Raw genomic sequence first — 27,954 nt, 5'->3', positions numbered from 1 at the left:
TTATAGACGATTTTCAAAAACGACACATTTATTTATTTTTTGAAAATAATTTAAAAATCTGAAGAGCTAGGACCGGTCTGCAATCAAGTTAGCAACAGACTATCTAAAACTTTCCCCATTTAACCAATTTCTATTTTCAATGGTGCTGAACCAACACCACCTACATAAGAAAGCCTTTTTCGTTTTTAATATACACTAGGTATACAGATCTACCCTACATTGTAGGTTCTTGTTTTGCGTGTGTTACATATTTTTTATGTTTTGTATTAATGCATATTTTTTTATTTCATTTTAGTTTATTATAATTTCTGCTTTTTACCTCGCTTCTTACTACTTACCTTTTGATATGTTTTCTAGACTTCTGTTCTACTAATAATGAGTTATCTTCAATTTTTCAGATAATGTCCTACTTTCGGAAGCCATTACGTTCTCAGAAATTTGATGTTGTGCTATAATTAATTCATATCTAAGCTATTTCCGGTCGTTTTGTTTATATTTAAATAACGATTTAAAGTGATACAGTTCTAATAATCACACAATTTTATTCTAGTAAATATTCAAGTGTAGATCTAGAATACGGAATAGAGCGACTTTGAGTAATGGAATAACATTTGTTTTACTATTTGTGACAGATCGATTGTAGGTGTTTTATCCTTCCTCAAATTTATTTAACTTAGTTTTTTAAATTCGGAAGTTCAAATAGACCATGTAAACTAGTACTATGACTACCTACAGAAAGATATTTTTTAGGTTGTATCAATTTCTGTTTATATATGTAACTTTTCAGACTAAATACAATTTAGATGTTTTAAATTTATAGCCACAGTTATCAGCGGCAATTTATTTTTTATTCTGGATCAGTATAAACTATGCATTAGTATAAACTTGTTACAGAAATAGACATTTCTTTCAATTCGTATAATAGTGCTAGGTGATATTGTAAACTAATTCTCGATATACATAAAAGGGTCTATGAAATGTCTCCTACCACTCGATGATGTCGTAATCCAAGTCGAATCGCGTGCCTCTCACATCTGGTAGGTAGTTGGCAAGTGCATATCATTCACTTCATCCTCCTACGTTGATGACATATGTATGGGTGTATTTGTGGGTTGATTATTTCTTATTAGATGTACATGAATTATGTTTATTTTCAAGCGATAGATCAAATAACCAAATGCTGTTTCATTAAAAGCAATTAATTACGATTTTAACAACAAAATATTATAAGAAATAAATACACTCAGAAAAATTTTATATAAAATTACACACTAGACCATTGGTTATTTTGATTCCACAGTATGTAATGTAAGATTACATAATTCAAGCATGTAAATTTACATTTTTTTTTCCCGTAATTAACGTAAAACGTAAATTTACAAATCGAGATACAGTGGAGTACATCTTACGTTTATTTACAATAATCATACTCCTTTAAGATATTTGGAATTTTTACCACATTCTATATCGAAAAAGAATTTTTTTATTGAAGAAGGCTGTTTTATTTTTAAATATAAGCATGCATCAATTCCTTGTTGTAAACTGTTACGGAATCGTCCTCCTTTTATTGCTTCTCGGATTATACGGATTTTTTTCGGCACAAGTTCTATAATTCTGACCATTTACATAACCAGATATATGCACCCATGCATCATCGGAATAAAACGTCGCGTCTAATAAATTTATCATTGTTTAAATGAAGCTAGTGAAGTTGCAGTTTTGAGACAAATTCATCTTGATCCTACATTAAGTACGAGGCAGCTGGCATCTGTGTCTGGGATCAATCGAACTAGCATACAAACCATTTTGAAGAAGAATAAATTCCATCCGTTCAAAATACATTTAGTCCAGGAACTTAATGAGGATGATTATGACCGCCGTTTGCAATTTTGCGAAACATTGAGTGAGCAAGCAGGGAACGATCCACAGTTCCTTTTTAACATCTGCTTTTCTGATGACTGCAGTTTTTTCTTGAACGGGACGGTAAATCGTCACAATTGCCGCTATTGGTCCGATTCAAACCCAAGAGTTTTTCACGAGGTGCATACACAGCAACCGGAAAAATTAAATGTATGGGCTGGAATTTTCGGTGACCGGTTGGTGCGTCCTTTTTTTCTACCTGGTAATTTGACCGGCCAAATGTATTTGCAATTACTGGAAGATCATTTGATTTTTGAACATAATTTAATTTTTTTTCAAAGCATTGGGCGGAATTATAAAATTTAAAGTCTGTTGTAAAGAGAATAGTAAGAGCTTTCAAAAGAAATATTACTCAACCCCCAATGTCATTTAAATATTTTGGGGTGATGCTTACACTTGCTTGGGGTGAAAGTGAGCAAAGAATGTCCCTCTTTATTCTAAAATCGGTGGGTCAGAGCGTTTTTCTATAATCTTGACGCAGTTCGTGAAAATGGCTCTGTTTCTTTTTCATTTGGCCACCCTGTATTTTTTTGTATTAAGATGTGTATTAAAAGGGAGCTTAATATTTTGTAAAAGGTTGTAGTATGTAGAGTTTGAAACCTTTTCGCCAAGAGGATATTTTTCCATAAGCTGTTGCATCTTCTTTTAAGTTCAATTTTGTCAGGAATAAATATTTAATTTGGTGCCTTTTATTTGACCCTTCTTGATGGAAAATGCAAAACAGACCAGTTTTTGGTTTCTAATAACAGGTAATACTGACAAGAATGCCTTCAAACATACTTTGACCCAAATTCCTATGCTGAGTTATTTGTGCCATTTTCTTTCTCTACTGACCATCTGTAGTCTGATAAAATTAATTTCGAATTTTTATCACAAAGGTGTGTCAGTCTTGTGCCCTTTTTGTATAAAATACGTTTACTTCCCACAAAAACTCGATTTTTGGGTCAAAATTAACTCGTATTAGGGAGCAGAAAAAATTTACAAATTCTTTTAGTGACTTTTGAAAAGCTTAATTTCGTAAATAGGGCCGTATCGAGAAAAAAAAAGAAGCTCTTGAAGTTTGAAAAAAATACAATTTAAAAAAAAATAAATTTTACAATTTTTTTTTCGTTATCTTATTTACAATTTCACATTGAATATTTCAAGTGTTCAAATATTGACATTAAAAGAAAATTTAATTTTGAATTTTTTTTTTATTGCTTTCAAAATATTCAGAAAATTATACTGAATCATTTCAATTCGGTTTTGATGCGATTTTTTTCTTCACATGCTGTATTTCATCGAGTTAAAATTAATTACATTAATTTAAGTTGATACCCACAAGTGAAACTTCATGAATTTTTTTATACACATCGCTATACGATTTATTGATCCTTTTTTCGAGAGTTGTCAAGCCTTTAAAAGAACGTTCTTTTTTTAGTTCTTTTCAAAACTATCAATTTTTCCATTAAAAATCAAAATTTGAATTTTATTAACAAATGTGAAAAAAATAAAAAATTTGATTTATTTTTTAAATTTTGAATTTTTATTTCGATGTTTAATGAGTATTTAAAGACAAATTGTGAGAAAAATAACGCACAAAATTAATTTTTTTCATGTTAATCATGATTAGTTGATGTTTAAGGAGCAATAAACCTGCTCTTTAATTTTTTATAAAATTTTGACGATTCAGGAAAGGGAAACGGTTCTTCCCTCATGGGCATGATACAACTAAAAAAAAAACAACAAATACGAACATTATTCACGAGGTTACAGCTTTTCAAAAATCAGTAAAAAAATTTGGAAATTTTTATGCTCCCTTAATTTTTTTACTGAGTTTATAATATACAGGGTGATCTACTATTAAAAAACAACAAGAAACATTTTTCATTCATTTAACGTAACAGTACCTGAATGTAACATTATCTCTACAAAAAACTGCCAGTGGCGTATTTTTTTCTTAGGAAAATGGGGCGGCACCTCCAGTAGCACGCCACTGGTTAAAGCCAGGGGGTTAATATTGCATTCATTTAAAAGTTTAATTAAGTGAATACGCTGTAGTGAATTTCATTCAATTCCGTCTAATACAGTCATTGAAGCTGAAAGTCAGCTGTAACCTCCGAATTCTTTGAAACTGCATGGATTTGCATGAAGATTTAGAATAAGGCTCATCTTAGGCTCAAGTTCAAAAGTGACGATTGACGCTTTTGTTTTAGGGGTCACAAAAATTGAAAAAAATTAAGTTTTAAGCAGTTTATTAATAAAAATCTTGTTCAAGCACAAAAATTAAATAATGTTCCATGTTCTCGAACATGTTTTATGATATATTTGACCTTTTCGATCCTTTATTTAACCCTAAAAACTATACTAAAAATAATGATAAAAACTTACTTTTCAAAGATTTGGAATGATTAAATCGTGCAATTATTTAAAATAAAAGTTACCTTATAGCTAATAAAAGAATGTTTCCCTTTCAACCCATAAAAAAACACCCATTGACAAAAATGATAAAAAAAACTACTTTTTAAAAGCTTGGAATGCTTTAACGGTGCAATTATATAAAATAAAAATTCCCTCATTGCTTATGAAAGAATTTGTATCTCATAACACTTTTCAACCCTTATAAATCACCTCTGTCCTAAAACAATGATAAAAAATTACGTTTTAAATCTTGGAATGCTATAATTGTGCAATAATTTAAAATAAAAATTCCCTTATATTGTTTATGAAAGAATATTTTACTTTTGCCATTTTCAACTCTTATAAACTACCCTTTTACCAATATTAATGTAAAATATTTTTATTATAATCGATTTTTAAATATAATACAAATAATACCTAATCATAAAAAAATTGCTACGCTGCATATAAATAATCACACTAATTTTTTTTACTTATTTTATTTGTATAATATAATATATAATACATATATAAAAATGAGAAAGCCTATTTTGCTCCGAGAAAATGTCATTGGTTTTTTTACCAGAACTCGGTTAATTTTGTAGCTATAGTATCCTACAAAAAAGTATTTTAAAGATAATTTCAAGAGCTGTAAGATTGCATATAAAACATTTTAAGTCCTTCGTTTTTCAAAAGGAAGGGAAAGGATTGAAGGGTTCGAGACAGGTCGTTTTTTCAATAAAATGGTTACTTCAAGCGGCGATATCTCCTTTATTTTTTATGCTATAGGAATAAAAAAGCAAAGTATTTACTGAAAAAAAGCTATATTTTTGTTGTTTATCATTTTTTACGAATCTTTCATATTTTCAGAGTTATTATATAAATAAGGCAATTTTTTTGAATAATGAAAAATACGTTTTCAACTTTTAATGTACATTATTAAATAAATACGCATTTTAAACCGGTCTAACTTCAGGATCGTATGAAAAACACTAAAACAAAAGTAATTGTAAAGGGTCTACGATTAATTTTAATTCTAATAGAAATGGTACAGCGTTTACTGCTCATTTTTCCTTAAAAATTATGAGCAACCCATCTATTTTTGACAATAACTTCTTCAATTTTGCTATAATTAACTTTTATAAGTGCTCATTTTGAAGGTCTTTTAGAGTAGGTAGTACAAAAAACTCCAGGAGCGTTATACACGTAAAATTAATCCTTTTTCCGTTATTTGACGTTGAATACATCGATTAAAGGAAAGGAAGGGAATACTCGATTCGAGTATTCCCTTCCTTTCATATACAACTGTTTCAGAATTATTTTTAATACGATGCTGTGCTATATTTTGATAAATTCACATGCCACATCTTCTGGATTTTATAAATTAATAACATTTCTCCAATTTTCATAGCTAACATCATTTTCTGGAATTTCATAATTTACAATCAAACTGGCTTCTCAAAAAGTGTGTCCCGATATTCGTCTGATTGTGAGAACAGCCGATTCCGACGTCCACCGGACCACGGCGCGAGCGACCCGCTCGCGAGCCTCGCGTAAATCACGCCGCAACCGGCTAGAGTGGGAGAAATTGAGAGCTTGGAACTTTGAGCGCGCCAAGTGAGCGATAGTTTCCACGTTCCCATCCAAAGCTCAGGACTCGAACCGAGGTACCGAGGCTCGATCCTTTCGCGCGCTTTCGACGACGTACCGAAAAAATCCCTCTTCACTCCACGCGGTTTTTCGCGCCGATCGACGTTGGCCTGGTGTGTTCTGTGTTTTGATCCTGGTGCGATGACTCGTGTCCCGAGTGAGTAAAGGCAGGATAATGAGGCGCAGGAAGGGGTCCAGGAAGAGAGCCATCGAGAAAATGGAAGGTGAGTCGGCATAGTGTCCCAGAGAATGTTATTACGTTGGAATTATGTTGATCGGGAGGGTATAAATAGAGATTATCTGTCGTGACCCGACCCCGCGATGTTTTTTTTAATAACTAGGAGATAAATAATTGAAACAGTGGCGTAAAAAATAAACGCGAGATCACGTGTTGGACGCTTTATATTAATTAGACGGCTATAAATTGGTAGAAGTTGAGAAAATTTGGAGATTTCGCATTGTTTTCGACGAAATTTTTAAAAGCCCCGAGACATTTTTGTACTAGATTAATCATAGCTTTAAACTTTATTCCATTGTAAAAATTTGTTACATTTTATCAGTGAAAATCTGCAGAGAGCATTTGGTACATATTTCACGGAAGTTTTGAATAAAATGGGACTATTATTAATACACAGGGTGTTCTGTGAGTAAATGTATGTATCCAGTTTTGTAGGAGATACAAAACGCCGAGCTGATTCTAAAACATCCCTATATATACCCCCTGAAGTCGTTTGTTACTGATGTATAGACTATTTTCAAATTTTTGCCTATGTTTCAATCAATCGAGTTAAAATTTGGTTCACATATCTGTTGTAGGCGGGTCTATTTGCAAACATATTAGTTGTTTTTTGAATATACGGTGGAACTGAGAAAAATATACCTACAATTAATTATTTAACTATACAGGGTGTCCCATTAATATTGCGAAAAAATCAGGGGGAGTTTCCTTGACCAAAATTAAGAAAGAAAATTCCTATAAACCTATGTCCGAAACTGCTTCGTTTCGGAGATACAGGGTGTTGAAATTTAGAGAAAATACAAGGTTTTTTAATAATATCTGGAGATTAGGGTTCTCCAGTTTCACTAAGACGTTGATGAATATGGGTGACGATGGTATGATGAGGAATTATACGATTAGGGTATTTCTGCTCATAGAGGCGCCTGGCGGCTAATGCATTACCGTTGGCAAGGCCATAAAGAAAATGCATATCGCACATTTTACTATTTGTGTAATTCATTTTGACAAGCAGGAATTGACAACTACACAGTTCAAGTACTTATTAAAATCACACACTTAAGCTATTAATTTTTTGCTCGAAAACGAAGCAAGATATCAAAAAAAGTAAGGAGACAAAAAAGTTGTATTTTTTATCGCATAATTAGAAAAACTTATGACACCTAGGAAAAAGCAGTGACATCTTATATGTTTACTTATTAATATCAACAGGAGAAAGTCCCCGGACGCCGCTTTTATAAACAAACATACCAAATTTCAAAAAAATCGGAATTAGGGTTCTCCAGATATTAGTAAAAACCTTGTATTTTCTCTAAATTTCAACACCCTGTATTTCCGAAACGAAGCATATTCGGACATAGGTTTATAGGAACTTTCTTTCTTATTTTTGGTCTATGAAACTCCCCCTGAATTTTTGGCAATATTAATGGGACACCCTGTACACTTCATTCCTACATTCTGATATAAATCAAAATATGAAGACTTATTTGGGTAAGTTGTATTGAAATATGCATCATATGAAAACGATACAGAAATATTATAATAATCCATTATGATATTGTCAGAAAATTTTCATTCTATTCATCGGGTTGATGATAATAATATATTGCGAAATATCATATTTACAGTAATATTTCAATATCCAATTCAGTTATCTTGCAATATGTGTTTTTTTTATAATGGTTAAACCACATCTATGCTTTTACAGTGGCGTAAAAACTAAAAATTTTGAGAAAATTTCAGGATTTAGTATTGTTTTCGAATAAATTTTAAAAAGTCGAAAATATTTTTACAAAAGAATAATCAAGCTTAAACCTCTATGTTACAGATTCGTTAGCAGTTCAAATCTGCAAAGCAGTATATAATTTCCTTCAATTTGTTACCTATTTCTCGGAAGTTTAAATATAAACTATTATCAGTATACAGGATGTTCCGCATAAAAACTGACACTGAGCAGGGGAACCCAAAATATTAATTTCTGTTTTTATAGCTGTCCAGTTATGGATAGAATATTTGGAGGTATTCTAGTCTAATTAAACCTCATATTTTAGCTGAATTTGCAACTAAATTAAACATTTTTTACGATATAAACTAACTTACCCTCATTCAAAACACAACACTTAGTGGGGTATAGCCCTTTGAATTTAATTTTGCGGTATGACACTCAATAACCTTTATTTCAGTAAACACAAACGTTCTAATAGAGGCCTAAATAGTCAAAATATATTTAATTTTGCTGAAGTTTAGCAAAATAACGAAGTATACCTTTTTGCAAGTAAACAAGTAAGGTGTCATAAAAAATCTCTGTTTTATCAAAATGCCCAAAAACGAAAAATATGTGGCAAAAAACAAAATAAGTTTATATTCATATTCGGCTACCCCAACAACTGCCACAAAATTAAATAATTATTTTAGAATTAAATTCTTTAAAAGCCCGAAATTATTTAAGGAAGCAACATTGCAACAAGGTAACTTGATCTACAGTACAATAATGTTGAGATAGAATTTCAATAAAAGAATAAGCCAATAAAGTTTTGTTATCGGAACTACTGTAACAATTTACCACAGCAGGGGCGTGCCTTGAAATTTTCCACCAATGGCTCGCCAGAGGTCTTCTTGGAATTCAATCTCGACAAATCTCGTACGGACTGTAATTTGTTTTAATTTTACTGAAGGCAGTTACTCCTAAAGTATGTCACATTCTTTAATGGACACCCTGTATAAATACCTTCCATTCCTAGACTCTGATATAAACGAAAATACGAAGTATTCTTTGGGTTACAATAAGTTGTGTTTAAATATGCGTCATGTGTAAATAAGATAGAAATATTAATTCACTATGGTTTTGTCAGAAAATGTTCCTTATTTGATTTCTACTTGATTGAACTCAGACAGCGAAGCAATGACAATAATATTTCATGAAATGTCATATTTACTTTATTTCAATATTCAATTCAGTTACCCAGCAATATGTGTTTTTTTGTCAAGATAAAAACACATACAAATGCTTTTACTATGATAAAACTTCAACAGATTCGAGGTTTGTCAACATAATAATGACCACATATGGTTTTACCGCAATAGAAATTTCCGTGGGCTCAAATTTTGTCAATATAATAATGACCTGATCATTTGCTTGATTATTTTTTGATTCACCAATGGGACTACTTGAAAAAATGTATGTAATAGTAAGGTATTTTTCATTCTATGTCGCGGAGTATATCTTTTCTAATTAGGAGAATAAAGATTAATTGGAGAATGCAAAAACACCTTTGCAATTGTGCCAGATCCGCTGCTGTCACTTATCGTAGCTTTTAGTTCTGGGCGTTCAATGAAGCTGGTGATATAATCGTTTAACAATAAGTTTACTGCGCATGTTGTATTATTGCTACCGTACTAGGACGCCCCCCCCCATAACGTTTAATGGTGGTAATATCGGCCCCTGCATCGTCTAACAGAGTGGCGGAAGAACATCTAAAGCAGAGCCCTGTATAAATTTCCGGATGAGGCAAATTGAGACAAGTGATATTTCTTTTGGCACATTCCTTATTTTGTTGACGCCAACAACTCGGCTAAAATATTTTTCCTTTCACAAAAAATCTTTGTCCACGTACATTTTTATTTATTTAAAAAAGTTACATTATTTCGTACAACATCCAATATTCATGGATTTATCTGTAAATTTGTTACCAACATTGATTTAGGTATATTTCTATCGTAAAAGTCGGTATCGATAACGCTTAAAAACAAAATTATGTTGTAAAGCCAATCGAAAGCAAACGGAAATGCCAAAATATTTACCTCCAAACATTAATCACCACCTTTGTTTTGGCATTTCGATGTAAGGTACAACAAAATGTTTAAATTGTGATTAAGAACTTTGTTACTGATTGTCTGTTACTCGTTTAAGTTTAAAATACATCTCCTCTTCCAATTTTTATTACCTGCTATTTGGAAAGTGTAATATAAAAAATTGTTTAAGTGAAATAGCTGCGATTTCTCTAAAAATTTAAACATACTTTTGTATAGTGTGAATTTTCTTGTTTGAAATGTGACTTGAAGATAATGTGTGTTGTTTTTGTTGAAAATTGAACATATAGTGGAAAGCTTCCTCTCCGAGCAATGTAATTTATAAAAATTAAACAGGTAATTATTTTATCCGAGTTACAACGTGTTCTGTGTGTTAGTTGTCCAATTCCAAACGGTTTATTTGACTTTGGAGGAGATATATCGCCCGTATCGATCTGCGGGGGCTTCTTGGGAGTGGGTTAATTAATTTTTTTCGCCGGCAAACAAATTAAACTCGCTAACTTTTAATTTTTAATTTTAATATGTTTTGCGCAGATATTTCTCGAATTAAGATATCTCCTCCAGGCATTTAATTAAAGAGTAATCTTTTCGATTAAACAGAAAACGTGTGTTTCGTAAAAATAATGATGTTATGGCTCACTGTCGCCATGTAGTTTGCTGATATCGTATAAAACAAGAACTTTCTTCGTACAATGATCTCAGATTCAAATTATAGCTAGGATATTAAAGATCGCTGGAAAAATTTTATGTCACAGATAGTGCAGTAGCTACACTGGGTGATTCAGGAAGAATTTCCGCCACTTATTTCTCAAGCAGTTGCAGGTTAAAGAAAATTACGTAAATTTTTTTGATAAAACGATGGTTTTCCTTGATAAGTAGATTTCTTTTCTGTTCTTTCGCTAGTCACTGCAAATCAGGACTTGTTCTTTGTATTTCACCAGTTATGATGTAGCAACATACAGGTACTATAATCTTAAAATGTCAAGGTGTAAGCAGCTTTAATTTTACGATAGGAATTTTACTCTCAAGATTTTAATTAATTTTTAGGTGCTCTTTGTAATAATATAAACAATTGATGTTTTTCAATATGTTAACTAGATACAGATACAGGATAGCCCATCGAAAACGTACCGCAAGGCATTACAGGGTAGTAAAGAACTTTTCGGCAAAATCCAAAAACAGGTCAAATTTGTTTCTTTGGCTCAAAAAGCATACCAAAATCTTCAACCCCCTAAGTGGGGGTGCTATCCCCTAAATTTTTTCAAATGGGAATGGGGGTCATTAGAAAGGGCTTTTAATTCTCTATACATCGATTCTTACTTTTTGAAAATCGATTCATTATTTTAGAAAATATGCAGCTTTGAAAATACGAACAATATTTTTGACGAGAAATGCGAAAATCGATTTAATTTTACTTCAAAACTTACGGTATTAGTCAAGTAAATGCTGAAAATGTTGTCCGCCAACTTGCATACAATGATACAGGTTGTCTTCAAACCGTTGTCGAACATTCTGGAGCACTTGCGGTGTTACTTCGCGACATACATTAATGATTCGTCCTCGCAGATCTTCCAAGGTATCAGGTGGAGTGCTGTAAACTTTGCTTTTAATGTGCCCCCAGAGAAAGAAATCTAAAGGATTTAAGTCGGGTGACCGAGGGGGCCACTCAATTGCACCTCTTCGTCCTATCCAGCGTCCTGGAAACGTCTCATTTAGGTAATTGCGCACATTGAGCGAGTAATGTGGAGGAGCTCCGTCTTGCTGGAAAATCAGTTCGTGTTCATTGTAAGCAGGGTCGTCCTCTATGATATTTGTTAGAGCTGGGTCGATGACATTTTGTAGTAAATCCAAGTACATATCGCCTGTCAAATTTCCAGGAAGGAAAAAAGGACCTACAATGGAATTTCCAAAAATACCTGCCCATACATTCAACTTCTGGGGGTGTTGGGAGTGTGTCTCATGGAAAATCCTTGGATTGGTATCAGCCCAGTAACGACAATTATGGCGATTCACTAAACCATTCAAGAAGAACGTACACTCGTCCGAAAAACACACATTAAAGAGGAAATTATCGTTTATCGCTCGTTCAGTCATTATTTCGCAAAATTGCAAACGACGATCAAAATCGTCTTCATTTAGCTCTTGCACTAGCCGAATCTTATAAGGATGGAATTTGTATTTTTTTAATATTCGTTGGACACTTGTACGACTCACTCCTGTCGCAGTAGCCAATTGCATTGTACTCAGCGTACTATCCATTGCCACTTGCCCCAATACCGCTATTTCCGTAGGTTCATTTAGTACCGGATTTTCAACCTGCCTCTTTTTGTTATGAACGGAGCCAGTTTCGCGAAATTTGGCCACCAATTCGCGAACAATTTTTCCAGACGCATGTTTCTCAGGATGCCGTTGGTTGAACAGTTCGGCGACCCGATTTCCGCATTCATTGTTTTTGAAAAAAAGCTCAATAATTTCTACTCTTTCTGGAATTGAGTACACCATAATTAATCAATTTAAAAGACTCGGCAGTATTGGTACTCTTCAACTACAAGTCACAAGACAGTTATCTAGCAACTTCTTGTGGCCTATCTAAATACGAAACAAAAAGCGGACAATTTTTTGCTCACCAAAATCAGGCTAAAGAATTCGCAAATCAAAAAAAAAAACAGCGAATTCTTTTGAAGGAATTTACCAAGCTAATACCGTAAGTTTTGAAGTAAAATTAAATCGATTTTCGCATTTCTCGTCAAAAATATTGTTCGTATTTTCAAAGCTGCATATTTTCTAAAATAATGGATCGATTTTCAAAAAGTAAGAATCGATGTATAGAGAATTAAAAGCCCTTTCTAATGACCCCCCACTTGACCCCCATTCCCATTTAAAAAAATTTGGGGGATGGCACCCCCACTTAGGGGGTTGAAGATTTTGCTATGTTTTTTGCGCAAAAAGTTGTCCCCCTCAGAAGCAAACTTTACCTGTTTTTGGATTTAGCCGAAAAGTTCATTACTACCTTGTAATGCCTTGCGGTACGTTTTCGATGGGCTACCCTGTATATTAATTTTCAATTTTTAACATATTGAGCGCTTTGGTGCAAAAACATTTAAAACTAATTTCAATCTTGAAGAGTTTTCAGTAGAAATTGACTTACTTTTCAACTTTAGGAAAAGCTAGTACCCCCAAAGAACATTTGACTACAAAACCTTGAAATTAAAACTGATTGAAATATATTTCAAGTAAATTTTTGGCAACGTCGCATTTTTAGTATCGCTAACACTAAAATTATTTATGAAATAAAGTGATCTAAACTAATGCAAAATATTAAAGGGTCAAAAGAACGAATTTTAAAAAACAGGAAGAAAGAGTAACTCATGGTTTTTTAGAAAATTGACGGCTAAATTAGAAATATTCACGAAATGACTAATGTTAAGCATGACTTTTACAGTTCGATATACCTAGAAGAACCCTGTGAAGTTTCATCTCGATCTAGCGAACAGTTTATTTGTTTCAAACAATCAAACTTTTGAAAAAAAATAAAGGGTTATGTTTTTTGAGATTAAACATATAATCATGCATGAGGCGACGAAATTGATTTGGAAGCAACAAATTCACATTATTTTTTGGACTAGTATTCTCTTAATATAAAAAGGATAGACAAAAGTTATAAATTTTACTGAAATGTCTGTAAAACTTTTTTTTCACATACCTAAATCCAATCTGGATCTGATTGTTGTTTTGGAACCGCAATAACCAGGATAACATACCAATAACCTATATGAAATACGTAGAGCAGCTCCTCATTTTTTTAAACAAGCAAATTTTTTTATTAAAAATTGGTACGCGTATGGAAACAATATAATCTTGTACAGCGGAAGGAATTTTTAATATATTTTCATTGCATTGTAGTGTAGAAATATATTGGATATACTCGAATATGTTTCACTTTTTTTTTTAAGTAGCATATTTGTGAATTGTTTTATATTTTCCAAATTATTTAAAAACGACAAAATTCCTTTCCGAGATATTTGTGTATATTTCCATTCGTACATAACTTTGAAATGGCATTTTTCTAATTATTATTAAGTCGATATAAATTGTTATCGTTAATAAATTTAATTTACTGTAAGACTGTAATTATTTTTTTAAGCAATTTTTCTAATTATAATTTAAATAATACAACTAATTATTATAAATAATGAATACGTATTTCTTGTAACTAGAAACTAATTAAAGCACAATTCTTGATACGAAAGAAATATGTAAATCTAATCACAATTTAAATAGTAAACAAAATACAATGTGGACACGCATTTTGACCATCCCATTTGACGAATAAATATTAAACTTATTATTACAATGGCTTAAATAGAAGACAAACAAGACTTAAATTAGCGAAACTACACTTCTCTTGCCTTATTCCAAGCCTTATTTATGGCCTATTGTGATGTTTATAGATATATGCGGCGTTATTTATTTTGATGGTAAGCTGGTTTCCTAAATACAAAATATTTATCCTTACCCATAGAGCTATTAATCTTTTATTATGGTCGCAAGGCCTTATTGATGTTCGTATTCATTAGCAATTGGTTCCTTAATGTTGTTATTAGGCCATTAAAGGAGCTCTGATAATAAATCTGGTAAATAAATCTTTTGTAATTGCCGGATAGTATTGAGTTCCCGATCAGAACTTTGCATTTCAGGAAACGGGATGGTAAGAAACTTTTTATGGGTTCGTATTTTAGTATATATGGGATTTTGATAAGAAAAAATGATGTGATATGTTTGCATTGCTAGTTAGACAATTTTTTTTATTGTAATGATCTTGTACAATTAGTTTCCTATCGTTTGAAACTATTTTAAGATTTTTTTGGGCTTTCAAATATTTTCACAAGTGGTGATGGGGTGTGTGAGAGTAAAGTACGGCATACAACACACACCCGGTGTCTGAAATAAAGGGAGAAAAGGCAGAGAGAATGTAAACACAAGGTCCAGATGTATCCAAGTGTCAGTTTCCATTTTAGAGTACAATGCGTACCTGTTTAATGGATATTTTCGGAACATTGTACAGGATGTCTCAAGGTTTTTGTTAATTTCGTTTCTATAGCGTGAGAAATTGAGAAAATATTTAAGAAAGAGTCGCTGCTTCTATTCCGCTATAGATTTCCTGTACAGACGTACAATTCCTATTCTGAAGTAAAATATTTCTACCAAGTTTGTAGAAAATATACAGACGTCGCAACGTGAACTGATACAACGTTGCCAAATTTATATTTTTCCGCTAGTGTACTGTATAAATTGGTTTTTAATGTTAAGGTTATTAATTGTGTGTAATTTATATAAGCTTGAGTAGTATTTGAGTAGTATTTGTTCACACGTAAAATTTGATGATATATATTATATATTATGAGTAGGTAAAATAGGTATAAAGAAATATTAATGTTCAAAGTAAAATTGTATATATCAATAGGATTATAATGTCAGTGAAATGTCAGAAATACAGTTGGATTCACAAGTCAGAAAATATTCAAATAAAAATATAGAATAAGGAATATTTTGAAATATAGGCAAGTTGAAATATTTGTAAATAAATTGGAATGTGATTGTAAATTTGTAAATGATAAAAGTGAAGTGAATTGAAGTGGAAAACGAAAACGGAATTTAAAAGAACAGGCATATATGTGAAAAGATCTTAACAAGGGATAGCAAAATCAAGAGAGTAGGATTAAAAAAATAAAGGAATTATTGACTAGTTACGAAAGATTAGTCAGAGATAAGTGATTGAAAATAAATAAAGTGGGAAAAACCCATATAAATAGTAATAATTACAGTGAAATATAGTAAGACAAAGTTAGTATTCCAGTACAAAGAAAAATTAAAGTTGGGCCAAAAGGATTCAAAAGTCCAGTCTCTTCAAAGGACTCCAAGACGATATCCAGGACAGACCAGGACGATATTCCGGATATTCAATAGACGATATTCCAGACTCACCAAAGTAAGCAGCAGGTTCCAGCTATCCAGTAAATTCAGGAAAAACTAGGATTCCAGGACGATATTCCAGACGCACCAAAGTAAGCAGCAGGTTCCAGCTATCCAGCAAATTCAGGAAGACGAGGTTTCCAGGACGATATCCAGACCGAGTATAAGAGGGCAAGCAGTTCGAAAATAAAAATCGACAAGATATATGTAGAGATAACTTTGTGCACAAAGAATTACGAAATCTTATCAGATAAAACTAGCTAGCAAAAGAGAATAAAAATACAATACACAAGTCATAAAAAACCTATAGGTATAATAATAATAATATTTAAAGTAGTCTTACTTGAAAATAAATTTGAAATTACTACAAATCTTCATACCTAATAAATAGTAGATAATTTAAATTCACTAGATCAACAATAATAAAAAATTGGCCATATTAAAATTTAGATAAATATTAAGTATAAAAGTAGGCAAAGTAACACATTAGGAAAGAAAGTTTAAGATCAGTTTTATCGCCTTAAGTATAGGCAACCAACAGTCACAATAACGAGTCAATTTGTATACCACTTTATGAAAAATTTCCAAGGTGTTACAAAATTGCTATCATAATAAGATAATTCCAAATATTCCGAAATTGTGCCTGAACATTTCACGATTATAATTTATTGTCGACAAAAAAATTAAAATAAATTAATAAATAAATTAAATATTGAATAATATCTTGTGTTTAGTGTGGTGTATTGTTTGGGTTTCTACAAAGTTTTAAATTCACTAGAACTCACTACTGAGAAGAGTCTAAAGCTAGCCAGGGTAGAATTGACAACAATCAGTGGCGGCGCGTGAACATTGATTGAATGTGTTCTGCTTAGGATTGTTACATTTGTTGAATTGAATTCCGGGATTTTAAGTGCCCGGAGGAAATTTTAAAATTTTCAAGGTCACGCCTTTCCTGGCACTTTTGAATTTCAAGGAACAATCCATTTATACAAAAATACAGATTTTCACAAGAACGATTTTTGAAATTGATACCTTTTTGAAATATCTGTTCACGAATTACCTACTGACGGTATAAATAAATTGGAATAAACTAAATATATTTTATTAAATTATTGAATATTGTTTAAAAACAAAAAAATCGTTTGTGAAGTTTACCAACGATTCAACGAATTTTAATTTTCCTCGCCATGTTATGATTTTTTATTGTAATAAATTATTTTATTTTCTATATCTATATAGAATCTATATTCTAATTCTAATTATTTTATTTTTAGTTTATCCTCATAAGGCAGAGAACCAAATAAAGTTTTTTGTAAAAACGAAACGCTATTTATTTTAATAACTATAATATCCGTAGACGCCTAAACGAAAATATTCACACGTGCCGCTCGCAGAAATAAACCACCACATACCACGTACGAAATATTACTGCATTTACTGCAGCAGTGGCTGTCGTTGTTGCAATAAAAACAAAGGACGCATCTAACTGTTCGCTGTGCACACAACAATTAAATCACAGCGTACCAACACAGCAGCATACACATATACACAGCAAGGTCATAGTATATTAATTATAAACAAACCACACACACATACTAAAATCATAACAATATTTTTTAAATGAGAACCTTATATAGAATACGTAAATAGTTACTTTTCCTAAAAGTGTTGTGTTCGCCGAAGTCGATGTTCATTTTAAAATGGAAAAGGGCGGTTCCAATTTCTTTTTTTTTAATAATTATGAACGTATTTAAATGATGTACAATTGATAAAAGACAAACGTATGGTAAAATTGTCCTCGCCTAAACTGAATCAAATAAGAGCTGCAGGCGAGAATTTTTTTCTTGTTGAACAATAATTAACCTCATCATTTGTGGGCCATTTTACTTTGATCCAGTAACAAAATTTTTAATGAAAAGATCACGTTAAATAAACTTTTTAAAATTATAATATCCCCAATGGAATTACAAGGGTCCGATAATGTACAACGTTTCAGAAATATTAAGTAGCAGCTCCACACGTGTAAAAAATTGCGAGGGTGTCATTATAAAGTCAAATCAGAAGACCCATTAGCCACTTAAGATGCTGGAAAGTGTGACGAACTTTTTTATTACCGAAATAACTTTTCGTTTTGTGCTCCGAGAATTTTTATTATGGGGAAGTGTGATGCTTTGTTCTGCATGAACTAGTTCGGTAAGTGTTTGATTGTAAAGTGAGTGTAAGTGAGTGTTGAGTGTAAAATTGAGGTGTATTAATGTCGGTTTTAGGTCGATGTTTATTTCTTGTTAGAAGTAAATAGAATCATTGTGGTTTAGAGAAATTCTTAAAGAAATATTAAAAAAAGTTGCAAATCTAAGATTTGAAAGGGGTTTTAAACGTTAAGGAAAGACTACATGCTGTTGCGAAACTCTCAAACATATTTCGTGTTGAGAGTGGCATTCAGAGTAATTGAAAACGTAGCGCTGCTCTCAAGAACAGTTTTCGACATCACTGTGACTTTTTAGGCAGTAAAACTGGTTTGTGCTGGAATAGGCAATGAAGAAATTTGAGGTCAAATAATGCTCTAGAAAATAAAGTGCAATGTTCTGACATACTTCAAAAAATACATAATTTTTGTAATTTTTTGATGTGTAAACAAATACCCCCATTTTTTTTAATTTGAAAAATAATTTCATTCTCTTTACAGAAATGTAAAGTTTTCATAACATTTTAGAAAACAAAGGAGTTATAGCTATTTTTTATGAAAGGGGGTAAGTGTTATTTACCAGTCGTGGATGATTTTGCGTCCGAGCGGAGCGTCAATAGAGCCCGAGACTGGTAAATTACACTTAACTGCTGCGTGGTGTATAACATTTTATTTGCTCTCACAGTTATTTATGGTTCATGAAATAAAGATTAGGTTTTATTTTTTGACATTTCTTAATCAATTCATTTTGACATTATTCGATGTCTTGCAAGTCGCCTTGGTTGTTTGGATTTTGTCGTTTCTAAGGTGTTTATAAACAAAACTACATAAAAGTTGTAATTTTGGTGGTTTTAAATTATTATTTCTAACTGAGTGATTTTCTAATAGAAAGTGCAGCAAATGCTGCCTGCGAATTTTTATTGCCCGAGAATTCGAAAGTGCACTACGGACGAGCATATATAAATTTCAAAAAATGGTGCCAGAACAAAAATACTGGTGTTTCTGAAATGTCACCGGTGAGTTTGTGGAGTGAATGTTCAAAGATTAATTATTTTCATAGAGGAGAACGTGGATATATCACAATATCCCACCTAAAAAGTTAAAACGTTTTTACAAGAGAACAAGTCAACGATTTTCAGGCACCCGATAACACATATTTGCTAATGAAGATAGTAGTGACGGTCTTAGGTATTTCAGGAGCATGTCGTTCTTATGCAAACTTACTTTCACGCTTTTTTATGCCCTATCAAGCAGGTAGATGTTACAACCACCCAGTCGGCAAGAATACCCTTGCTATGATTCCTAATAAGAATGCACAGTTTTTGAAACTAGGACATCCTGAAACATATACAGGCCATTCATTACGAAGAACATCGGCAACGTTACTGGCTAATATAGGAGTTGATGACAAAAGGAATGTATTTTCTGAAATATATCTGAATTTTACCTAAAACTCACTATTAATCTGGATATCTTGCTGTTTCGGGATTTTGAGACACAGTTTATAAGTAAAAATTATAAAAACATCATTATGTAAGTTAGATAACCAGAAGCAAATGAAAATATTGCTGTCTGATGTTGGATCATAAGCACAAATTAATTTCTGAGATTGCGACCAAATGGCTGTAATTTTATCCTTTCTGGCAAGATTTATTACCACATCGTTGAACTTTGGTATCTATCTGAAAGATGACGCCTCTGCGGCTTAATATTTGCGATAAAAATTCTAGTTACAGAAAACTATAATGAGAAGTACTATATATACAGAAACTCAAAAATATTTTGAATTGGTAAGTTTTTAAATATTATTAGATTTTATTTTACCATTTTATAATAACTACCTTTCGTAGACAGCATCTAATCTAATTGTTACTGGAGCTAGTTCATTGTAAGTCAATGGTGTTGATGTATGTGTATTCATGGTGTATTCAGAATAAATGTAAAAATATACGCTAGATTCCTTCCCTTTGATTTCCACTTTTTTTAAAGTATTTCCTTTCTAGAACCTCTAATTCCTTTTCATATTTCAAAAGAGCAAACAAATGTAGAAAACTGAATGAGGAATAAAGTTCTTTGTTCATTTAAAAATACATTGTAGTTTTTATGCTATTTTTTTTTTGACTGAAAGTGCTTCAGAGCTGCTTATTTTTTTTAAACCGTGTAAAATCGCTCAACTGGCGCCACGGCAAAAATTGTTAAAATACGAATATGCTGTTCCACTTTCCTTCCTTTATCGACTAGTAGGTTGAAAAAACTTTTCCTTTCAAAAGAAATATTGAGAACGATACAGTAATTTTATTAAAAAACTTTTACAATCAGTTCTAGTTCAGAAGGTGAAATTCTGTTAGAATACATCGAACACCTACATGGAGTTGGGTTCTAGGAGTTTGTAATACCGACAAAATTTCCTGACCAAATAAAAAATAGGGAGTGCGAAAACGGCATGGGTTGTACAAAAAATGTTTTATAATTGTTTAGAAAAGAGATGTAAAACTACTTATTTTTACTATTATTACTTCCACTTAACTCTCCAGATTTAGCTCCACGTGACTTAAACGATGTAATTAAATTAGCAGTAAAATAAAAATTCCTGGCGTCGTATATTTTATTTTATATCGATCTAATGTTTTAAATATGCCTCTCAGATGTTTCACGGAATAGGCCAGGAAAATAAGCTGGGAAATTACCATTTCGCGACTTTTTGTTTCGGCAAGCTGAATTTATCAGTATAAATACTAAATATTATGTACAATAGCATATTAGTTTCCACAGTCATAAAAATGGGGGGAAGATTGTCTACCAGGGTGCATTGTGGAAGATCCTCGGGATCGTTCACACTAATAATTAGTTAATTTGTTCATAAGGCCATAACTTGTAAATCATTCAACTTACCGATTCCAGATTTCGTGTGAGTTATTAGACAGTGATAAGGAATAAGAGGATGCGATGCCAAAACGTTCTGGTAATAATAAATAACACAGTTTATAAATGTTTAATTCAAAAGTCATAAATAAACTTCTTCTGTTTATAAATTTTTGACCTAATCAATATTTTTTGACGCTCGAGGGCTAGTTTTGTAGGTCTTTTGAAGACGAAAAAAAAAGTACTTTACTGTTCTCTCGTGGGAATGAACGGAAAAAGTTATTAGCGAAAAACGTGAATTTACGTAAAAATTATACAATTAACCACCCTATAAGCAACCTTCCCCCCATTTTTATGACTGTGCAAACTAATATGTTATTGTACATAATATTTAGCATCTATAGTGATAAATTCAGCTTGCGTCCATCTCTATATTTCTTGGACTACGAAGTCTGATTATTCCACCGCCTATATTCCAAGGTCTATTTGTACTCTTTATTTAAAGAAATGGTTAAAAGATTCACGTAGCAAGTGAAATAGAAAAATACCACAAAAATAAATACTGGCTGTATCAACAAAGTGAACGTACGGATCGATGTTGGAATAACAATTTTAAACACTTCAAATGTTATAACGATATCAGATCTGGAACATGTTATAGCTGTGTTGCTGTAACTTTTCTTTCTGAGCACAGTAAAAATATTGAATAGTCGTGAAATAGCTTCTCTCACCGTTTGACATTATTTGGTATTGTAAGGAAAGCAATTATGGACTGTTACATCGAAGTACAGCAATTAAAAACACGTTAGGGACTCATTAATTATTTTAGAAAGTAATAAGTAGATACAGAAAGTTACGTGTAAAAATAAGGTGTGAGGAACCATTATTAACACGAAGAGAAAGATGTGAAATGTTTAGCTTTGATGTTTAAAAAATATGTAGAAGTAATATCCAAGGGTTTTTGTAAATTGCCTTGCGTTTGGTATGATTTATTGATTTATTAATGGAGCTGTCACAATCGGTCCGCTAGCCATTGGCGCTGTCATTAGCCACGCGAGTCGCCGATTTCCCTGTAATCGAACGAGTTCTTTTACGGTCTTAGTTGCATTTGAGAGAGTTATAGGCAAATGTTAGGCAAAGACTACTATATTAGCTAATATCGATATTTTATACAGAGCACTTTTATAATACGATCATTTTTAGAAAGTTTAAACTTGATTTTCTAAAATTTTTCAAATGGAACACCCTGTATTTTAGTGTTCTATTTTATTCACATATTGGTCCACTTCAACTTTTATTAAGCATGTTCTATATCTAAAATTGCTAATTTTTAAGATATAGCGAGATTTCTGAAAAAAAAATAATTTATATTATTTTAAAGAATACCACAAATAAATATTAACTAATAAAATTAACTCAAAATGGAATGATAAATTATGAACTGACAAGTTGACACAATGTGAGAGATTTTCCAAAGCCATTTCGTGCGACCAAAAATAATAAAAATTAGGTTTTTCCAGAAATGTTGCTATATCTTAAAAACTAACAACTTTAGGTGTAGAACATACTTGATAAAAGTTGAAGTAGACTGATATGTGAATAAAATAATACAATAAAATGCAGGGTGTTCCATTTGAAAAATTTTAGAAAATCAAGTTTGAACTTTCTTAAAATGATCGCATTATACAAAAAGGCCCGGTATAAAATATCGATATTAGCTAATATAGGAGTCTTTGCCTAACATTTGTCTATAATTCTGGCAAATATTTTTGCTCCAAGTGTTAGTAGTTGAAAGTTAATACAACTTCTTCGAGGTCATGTTTTTTCCAAAATTCGAAGACTTTTTTTACATAACTTGGCAACCCCGGAATAAAATGTTAAACTGTTTATATTGCCATATATAGAATTTTCTCAGAAATCCATATGTTTAAAAATATACAGGGTGTGCCATTTAAAAAAATGTAATATTTGGAGTGTCCCGTTTTTACTCATCGCCCTGTGTATTTCAAATTAATTTTGTCCTTTAGGTTTTTTGATTCTGTACAACTTTTATTTAAACTCTTTTTCTGTACCTATTATGAATAACAAGGGAGTTATTTTTCTTTCTCACACTAATGGCCCACCCTGTATATAAAAACCTAATGAGATGATTTTATTTTGTTCCTAAAACTAGGACCATTCAAAATGTTTATACTAGTTTTCAAAACATTATATAAACTTGAATTTAACGAATTTTGGAAAAAACATTTATTAACAAGAAGAGATACTTACATTAAATTAGAAATCTGTTACAATATTGGAGATTCATTTGACGAATAACATAGGTACAAGTTACAAGATCTTCCTTATTGTCTTATTTTAAGATCTACAAAGAAAATCATATTCGATACAGTCGTTGCCTCTGTCTGTTATGATCTAAAACTGAAACTTTTATCTGAAATATTTTTTTCGATAAGAGATATGGCCTTTATAAGGGATAACCCTTAAGACCCTGTCGAAAAAAGGGTTATATGATACACACTGATGTGTATTGAGTAAAGTTGAAGTTTCAATAGAGTCATTGTAAAATTACATATACAGGGTGTCCGGAACATTTAACAAGAAATTCTTCGTCCAAGATTTAGCTTCAAAATTTATGAAAAATTTTCTTTTTTCTTAACGTACTCAAAAACGTATCCATCTATTTTAACCATTTTTGGGAAATAATTTTCTACATTAAAAAGAAATATTTTGATGCTTTCCAAAATAATTGTGACTAAATAGGATTATTCTGAGCAAATAAATATCTGGTCAGACATTGTATAGTATTTCCCGGACACCCTGTATAACATTGTTGCCGTTTGAAACGTTTTTTATAAGACGTTTTAGAAGTATTTCCGTTGTACATAAAACAACTTTCTCAATTAACGACCTCACCCCCCTCGCCCCGCCACAGGATCAAATACGATAAATTTGTTGACGAAATATTCGAAAAATTTCGAGAGTTTCGTTCGATAAGCCCTCTTTAATATACAAGAAACACCCACCGTCTTTCTTAATAACTTAAGAATAAGAGCAAATCAACTCCAGTTTGAAATTGTTTCATGTTTTGATAACAGAAGCAAGTTCACAACTTTAACGGAGTATTTATAGGCTTTAAGTATAAAAAATAAATTCCCTTTTCTTTTAAAAGTAAGATATTTTAATTGAAATTATAAATACTTAGTATTTTATTTATAATTTTGAAGAAACAACCTTAACCCTGAAAGGTCACACTTGGGGTGGGCCACTTTAAAGGTCACACTAGTGCGAATTGGGATTTTGACAATTTTGAACCTTTGCCTGCTTTATTTGTTAACAAAAACAGAGTATTTATATCAAAACTGGGCAAAAATTTCCGATAAATCGAATGATAATTAGATTTGAAAAAAAAATCATTTGTTAACAAAAAATGCGATTGAAAACAAATTTTTTTTTCGAAAAACGGCTTTTTTTAAATTAATTTTTTTTTAATAATTTTTTCTTTATAAAAATAAATAATAAAAAGTAAAAAGCAGACGAATACATTAAAATAAACAAAAAAACCTTATATGACATGGGTCCTAAACTCAACCATTTCCGAGAAAAATATTGCATTGAATTGAGCTTCTTTATGCTTAATTCTAAAAAATAAGCATTGTAATAAATTTAAAATTCGATCAAATTCACATCGAGCAATGTGACAACGGCGCAGCGGTTAACACGAGATTCCAAGGTATCTAGCAATACGTAATTCAGTTGGTGTTGGTATCTGGAATTGGACCGTGTCGGAGTGTTTTTTGCGTACCACTATTTCCTTTTCTTGAGGTGTTTTCCAGCGAGTGTGCTAAAATTGGATTCGAAGGTGGCGTGCGTGCTTCGAAAATAGTGGTGGACACTTTGAACATATGTGTAGTTTGTTTTGTACTGGTGCGTTTAAAATTTAACGAATTTGTAAGTACCTAAATTATTTTTAATACGTATGATTATTTGTACGACGTGAATCTTTGGGTACTTTAATTACATATTTTTCAAATTCATCATTTGATTAAAAGTCAAGCTCCTATTTTAAGAGATTCATAATTACTAAAATTCGAGCTAAAATTTAAGCACAACACTATCTTCGTACTACAAAATCGATACATTTTAATTTATTTATTTAAAAACTGGAAAACAATTGTCTTGAAATAGTTGTTTACATTTTTTCCGTAGGACACAAGTCTTCTGCGTGCACACGCGGTGTGCATCAGCAGGTTCAGCGCTGTTGTCACGTTGTGATGAAACTGCCCAATATTAATACTCGCTGTATTTTGAAAACTGTTAATTTTACGCCCCTGTAATATACAACTTTTTTGTTCATTTATGATTACTCCATCTCATGCTGAAGTAATGGCAGTTAAACTTCTTACATCCTGTATATTTTCTGATTTTTTTATGTCGTCATAAATACTGGAACTTTACTGTTTATTTTTTTGCGAAGTGAAAAAATGCTTAAAATCAAATCTGAAATAATTTGTATGAGTTTCTCGTTTCTCTTGTCGGAAGTAAATCGTTCAAGAGACCAGTTCATTTGTCACCAAATAGACATTTACACATATAAGTATTGATATTTATATTTAGGTAGGTACGCTGAAACGAACTTTTGTGACACTTTTCGATTTCGTATTAACGCGGAAAGCGTGTACGAGGCAGGCCTTTGTATGTGGCGGCCCTTCTTCAACAGGGAAATACATCAAAAGTGCAAATCTCAACGTCTTTTATACGGATATTTTCTGGGTTGACAAAAAAAGCAATTTTGTGGTACTGAATTCTACTTACGACGACGTGGGACGTTGAAAGTAAAGTCGTTTTCTGTATTGGGTGGGTTTTCCCGCAGCTGGTTGACCCAAAAGTTATGAGGAGGCAATTATATGTGAATGTTGCACCGTCGTTCGCAATGAAATTGCAAACATGGATATTTTACTAAATTTAGCTGCAAAACTACGGGAAAAAGGTCCCTGCGATATAATTTTGTTGTGAAAATTATACTGACAAAATAAAATTAAAATACAGTAATATTACCTACCTACATACAAATAATTAACTGCGAACAATTTATTATGAAGCAGAACCGGCGCCAAGGTATTTGTGGCCCCAACAGAATACTCTCTTTGCCTAAAAAATATTTACTCAGTACTGTTTACAAAAATCTACTCATCTCACACATACTAGTAGATACAACAAAAACCTCAAATTTCACTCAGTAAATATTATAATTACTTTTTATTTGTTTTTCATGTTTCATTGAAATTCTTGGAAATAATAAATGGTCACGTACTGTATAAATATATGCAGAAAACACTTAACTCTTCTATGGCGGATGTAGAATAGTGGTACATTTAGGAATTATCATAAACAAGAACTGCGCTTGTGCAGTTATCTTATCATACGTATAGATGGCAGCACGGTTCAGCAGCATTTAAGTAAATCTACATTACACTGGATTTAATGGTGAAACGCAAATATCTAACTGTCGACGAATTGTGAGGTTTGATTAATTTTTTCGTAATACCCTTGATAATTAAACCTCAAAGGTCACACTAGTGCGAATTCGCACCACTGTTTTTTTAACAGCTGGCATTACTCAGGTAGCAGCTGCCGAGGATTCCCCCCACCACGATAATTCCTTATATAGCGCAAACAGTCGAGCCGTACCACATCTGGCCTCAGTTTGTTATTGTCGGCCAAACTAGAACTAGAGTCTGAAAAGTCCGATCGGGGCGAATTCATACTAGTGTGACTTTAGTGTGGGTAAAAAAGTGTGGCTGAATTTATATCATATAATCTAGAAATAAAGTTAATTGAAATACTTTCCAATTTTGTCACCTCATTTTGCGTGTCGAATAGACATATTTTATTTAGTTATTGTTAATAATTTTTTTCATTAATAGATTAATTGTAACATGTATTTGTTAATATTAATGGACAATAATGTCTAAATTATTATTTTTATACCAAAAAGTGCAAAATAAACATCAATTTACAGAAAAAGAGCCAACAATAAAAAAAATCAAAAAATCAATAAGGGGTATTTTTTCTTAAAAATATAGACTGAATTTCAAAATTCTTTTTTTACTTGTTTTCTAGCTATTATTATAAAAAAATGCGAATTTAAAAGAAGGTCATTTTTCGAAAAATGGTTTTTTTCAATCGCTTTTTTATTAACCAATAATTTTTTTTTAAGCCTAATTACATCATTCGATTTCTCGGAAAATTTTACACCACTTCTGATACAAATACGCTGTTTTCGTTAACAAATAAAGAAGACATAAAGGTTCAAAGTTGGCAAAATCCCAATTCGCACTAGTGTGACCTTTAAGGTGGCCCACCCCAAAGTGTGACCTTTGAGGGTTAATAGATAATAAAAATTATTATGAATAAAAACACTGCATTAAAAAAAATGCCACCTGACGACTCTGCCATAAGGTATGGATATCCAAACTTGTTCTCATACGAAAGCTTCATATAATAATATTCACTACAAAATTAAATTATCTTCTGCAAAAAATTAAGGGAGCAAAAAATTTTCCTTAGCTCAAAATTTTTAGGAGGGACAGTCATCGCAAAATTCTAAGAAATAGGACTAAAAAATTTTTTTTTCAATTTTTTGCGTTTTTTTTCTCGGTCCACATAAATCATGATATGGACTTGATAGCCTGTTCATTCAGCTTTAATTTCTTTTTTTTAATTTTTCTCTACGTTAATTTGACCCGGAGATATTCGACTACGAATACAAAAGCATCATTTTGGCTTTAACCATCGATATCTCAGCAACTAATGATCAGACAGAAAATTGACGGGCAGTTTCGAAATCTCGAATAAAATTCCTACAAGGCTATGTAGCGTTCTTGGAAGAAAAAAATTTTCTTTCATCCTCGACATTAACTTGAAAAAAGTGAAAAAA

At 31.7% G+C, this 27,954-nt stretch overlaps 1 protein-coding gene across 3 annotated transcripts in view; it reads left to right on the top strand.

The window, feature by feature from the left end:
* Nucleotides 1–5,941: 5,941 nt before the first annotated feature.
* LOC108917564 (tyrosine-protein kinase transmembrane receptor Ror) overlaps nt 5,942–27,954 on the top strand; it is a 113,977-nt gene continuing 91,964 nt past the window's right edge. For all 3 annotated transcript variants that reach the window (XM_018724228.1, XM_018724227.1, XM_018724226.1), the window contains exon 1: nt 5,942–6,173. In XM_018724228.1, coding sequence (XP_018579744.1) covers nt 6,125–6,173 — 49 coding nt within the window. In that variant the 5' untranslated portion in view covers nt 5,942–6,124. The remainder of the gene's footprint in view (nt 6,174–27,954) is intronic.

Source organism: Anoplophora glabripennis, unplaced genomic scaffold, assembly GCF_000390285.2.
Source record: "Anoplophora glabripennis isolate ALB-LARVAE unplaced genomic scaffold, Agla_2.0 scaffold80, whole genome shotgun sequence".
NCBI classification, from domain to species: domain Eukaryota; kingdom Metazoa; phylum Arthropoda; class Insecta; order Coleoptera; family Cerambycidae; genus Anoplophora; species Anoplophora glabripennis.
The sequence above is the reverse complement of the archived record's forward strand: the minus strand, read 5'-3'. Positions and strand labels throughout refer to the sequence as shown.